The 3,833-nt window shown below is 38.3% G+C and overlaps 1 protein-coding gene across 1 annotated transcript; it reads right to left on the bottom strand.

Annotated features, from left to right (window-relative positions):
- Positions 1–236: 236 nt before the first annotated feature.
- LOC105622551 (ets DNA-binding protein pokkuri-like) lies at positions 237–1,482 on the bottom strand. Its single transcript, XM_012203967.1, has 2 exons — positions 1,257–1,482; positions 237–904 (listed from the first exon to the last, which is right to left on the bottom strand). Exons 1-2 carry the CDS (start codon positions 1,480–1,482, stop codon positions 237–239), a joined length of 894 nt encoding a protein of 297 aa, XP_012059357.1.
- Positions 1,483–3,833: the final 2,351 nt, after the last annotated feature.

Below are 3,833 nucleotides of genomic sequence, written 5' to 3' on the forward strand. Positions count from 1 at the left end.
ACACACACACACACACACACACACACACACACACACACACACACACACACACACACACACACACACACACTCTCTCTCTCTCTCTCTCTCTCTCTCTCTCTCTCTCTCTCTTCGACATTTTATATTTAAAATATTCTATGCTGTATATGCAAGTGATATTAAAAGAAAGATTATGGCATTTCTTACAATTAATTATTTCTGCCAATAGATTTAAAAATCGCGGGCAATAGCAAATACTAACTGGTGTTGGGTTCCGACGAATCGTTAGGGAAGAACTCTCTCGTGATCGATCGAAAAGTACCGGGCGTCAGCGGCATCAACTGATGCGGTAACGTTGGGCTCGGTTGGTCCTTGACGCTCACCTCACTGAGCCTCTGTGCCGTCAAAGCGGTCGGTGTAGCTGGTGGACTGCTATTGCCGCTTGACACCTGGTGAGTGTTGTCTTCGTCCGAATCGCTCTTATAGACTTGCGTCTGATTCGCGTCGGTCGCGTGACTGGGTGAACCAGACTGACTGTCGACAGACGGTGCTGGCGATAGTGTCACTGAGTTGGCCGACATTAACGAGGCGAGATTCGAGGCGTATGGTGGCGTCTCCGTCCATGGTGTAGGCGGATGTGAATGTGGACTCAGCGGATATGTGGACGGTCTGGTCGGTGTCACTGGACTGTTGGGTAGGCATCTCTGTAGCTGACTGTAATCACGCACCAGCATTGTCAGCACGTTGTGCAGCACGTCGCCAGCACTTGGACACCTCTCGCCCATATCGGCCTTGGTCAGCAAGCACAGAGCCTTGCCGTTCATCTGGAACACGTCCATGTCGAACGGTGGCAGGTCAAATTCCCGTTCAGCCCACCGCAGGAACGCTGCTACGTCCTCCCTCGACCACAGTCTAGGGTCGGACACTGAAAGGAGAGAAGATGCCATTGGTTGTATTCGTGGTGACCTTTGTAACCACTATGCGGTTTAACATCGTCTATACGCCTTCATAATTAATTTACTGATTTCTATTTCCTTTAATGAAGTCAACAGCAACGTATTAATATTAATATGAATAATACGAATTAATCGAGGAATTAATTTAAAAGAATTTTTTTGTAGCAATTAAAGCGCAATAAAGAAAATCTTCTTCGGCTTCGTTTATATTCGAGTAAACTTTGTACAAAAATTTTACGAGACTGGAAATTAAACGGATAGTAAAACTTTAATTTTGTAAACTTGTGAAGGGATTATTTTTAACTTTTTTATGATACTTACCTAAATTCGTTGGTAGATGAGTTTTAAAATCCAAGAGGGAACTGGGCGGTGGATGCGTTGTAGGCGGGAAACCCATCGAGGGCCCATATTGGGCCCTCCAGAGTGCCCAGTCCGGACATAAAGGCAAAGATATACCCGGAGGCAGCCGAGGTTCCATTCCGGCCATTCCGCCAGCGGCGGAAACCGGCGGTAGCTGCGATATCTGAATTGGTGGCAGCAATTTCATAACACGCCCTCAGATCTACTAATTGCTTCTGTAACAGAAGAAATAAATAAAATTTATATTAACATGTCTGACTTTTAAAAATCCTGTGAATTCATTTTGTAATTAAGCTCGATTATGCATATAGAAAGAAGAGTTTTGCTGAAGTATCTAAAAATTTAACTATACGTAGATACAGATCTAAAAATAATTTTGCTAGACTATTAAAATAATTATATAGGACACTTAAAATAATTGCTAGACTATTAAAATTTTTTGCAACATTACTCATTCTGAATGTCCTTCATAATTATTTTAATAGTCCAAAATTATTTTCAGATCCAGCTAAAATTTTAGACACCCCAAAATTGTTTTTTTCTCTGCATATACAAATTTAATATAAATCGATTTGCATAATCTTTAATCTTGCAAATATTTTATTATTGTACAAAATAAATGCACCTTTACAATTTAATAATTAATTGACAATAGAGTATCGTTCTTCCTTTGGACATTATGTCTTCATTAAATCAACTAGATGCAACAGTATCGTTCGATCTATTTAGCGAGCGCGTAACACGAAACGATGTCGACGTCATTTCGACGCTACAGGCGCACGAAAGTGATCTCTATATTTATTTACGACCATGGAGACGCAACACTGTGTGACGTAAAATGCAATCTTCCGTATCTATACCGTCGAAAATCGATCCCTCTGATATATAGCGCTTTACCTCGTCTAACGATCGGTTCGTCGATGTAGAACGATGGAAGATAATAATGCCAGATTACAGTTACACGTCAATTTCTTACAATATGGACGTGGAACAAGCAAGATGATTCAAGAAGAAGAGAACAAGGAGACGAGACAAAAAGAGAATGGAAGAGAAGCGTCGCGACGGCGACGTTTTGAGGCGTCGTCGTTCTCAATTTCCTGATCAGCAACCGGTTCGCAGACGTTCGACTATTAGCATAGAATGTGGGGGCATAAGAATGAAAGCCGGCAGGAAACATGGATTTACATAACGTATTTCCATCGACGTCGACGAAGCTATTTCCGTTCTCGACGTCGGCTCACGGAGACTCGAGACCGCCTAAGCGAAACTTCTTATAACCAACATGGAGATTCACTTTTGGACTTGTAACTTATGCTGTTCATTTCGAAATTTTTCCACTTAATTGTTTCCAGAAATTTCATTTAATTGCCATTGTTTATAACATATATCGGAACTAGAACTTGTTTCATACATTGAGAAATATTTCTGTTTAAAAAGTGAACGAACCAGAAGAATCTATTATTCTAATCATATTAATCAAAATTCTGATTATCTCAACAAAAATTATAACAGACTCAATCAGAAATTTTTGATTCGTCCATTTTCAATCAGAATTCCAATTAATGCAACCAGATTCTTTTTTCAGATAGTTTTAAGTAAGAATAGTCTTTGACTTAAGAGGATTTGCCATTAAAATTCAGAGTCAGTTTGTAAAGTTTATATCAATTTTTATAAGATAAGAGTTCTTGTGGTCCAGAATAGCATACGGAAACTCTCGCAATAATATTATGTTAGAATGTAAACAAAAAGAATCTAATTAGGAAGGATAAAGTAATGTAGCTTCTTCATCGATAATGAGGCTATTTGCATGATAATCGTATGTTTATAATCCATGTACTCGATCCATACACTCGATTAGATATAATTATTAATGTACTGGTGCGCAATTGCGCTTAATGTTGCGATATGTTATAGCAGCTACTTACACTTTAACTGGTGACATTGTAACACGAAAAAATCGCGGTTATTATTTGATTTAATATGTCTCATAACAAGTGGACTTATGATAGGAAAAAGCTTACTGACGTCACCGTATGTTCGATATTATCGAGGCTATATAAAATTGAACGTAACAACTATTGTAATACAATACTATTGTAACATTCTATATATATTTAATATTATCGCTGTTGAAGATTTCGGAACAATAAGCAAGTATATTCTGTGTCTCAGAAAAAAGAAATGATATACTTACATAGAAGCACAATACTTTCATTTTATTTTATCTTTTCTATTTTTTTTTAATTACTGCATATTTATATTATGTTGATTATTGCTGTAAATGGAAATGAATATAAGTAAAAATTCATTTTAAATTTAAAAAAGAAAACCGGTCTGCCATCATTTTTTTGTCCAAGATTTGATGATCGATGGGTTCCAGAATATTTTCAGCGAAAAAACTCTTCTTTTCATGACACTTCGAAAAATGATCGGAGGAAGTTCTTGGCGGCACAATTGCGGCGCGATGCTCGCTCGAGAAGAGAACAAGAGAGAGAGAGAGAGAGAGAGAGAGAGAGAGAGAGAGAGAGAGAAGAGAGA

Source organism: Atta cephalotes, assembly GCF_000143395.1.
Source record: "Atta cephalotes unplaced genomic scaffold scaffold00046, whole genome shotgun sequence".
NCBI classification, from domain to species: Eukaryota; Metazoa; Arthropoda; class Insecta; order Hymenoptera; family Formicidae; genus Atta; species Atta cephalotes.

What these genes read in the sequence shown, in the direction of transcription:
- LOC105622551 (XM_012203967.1), bottom strand. Translation starts at nt 1,482, where the DNA reads ATGAAATTGCTGCCACCAATTCAGATATCGCAGCTACCGCCGGTTTCC. An exon ending in TCATCTACCAACGAATTTAG is followed by an intron (nt 905 to 1,256) that starts GTAAGTATCATA and finishes CTCTCCTTTCAG; the next exon opens with TGTCCGACCCTAGACTGTGG.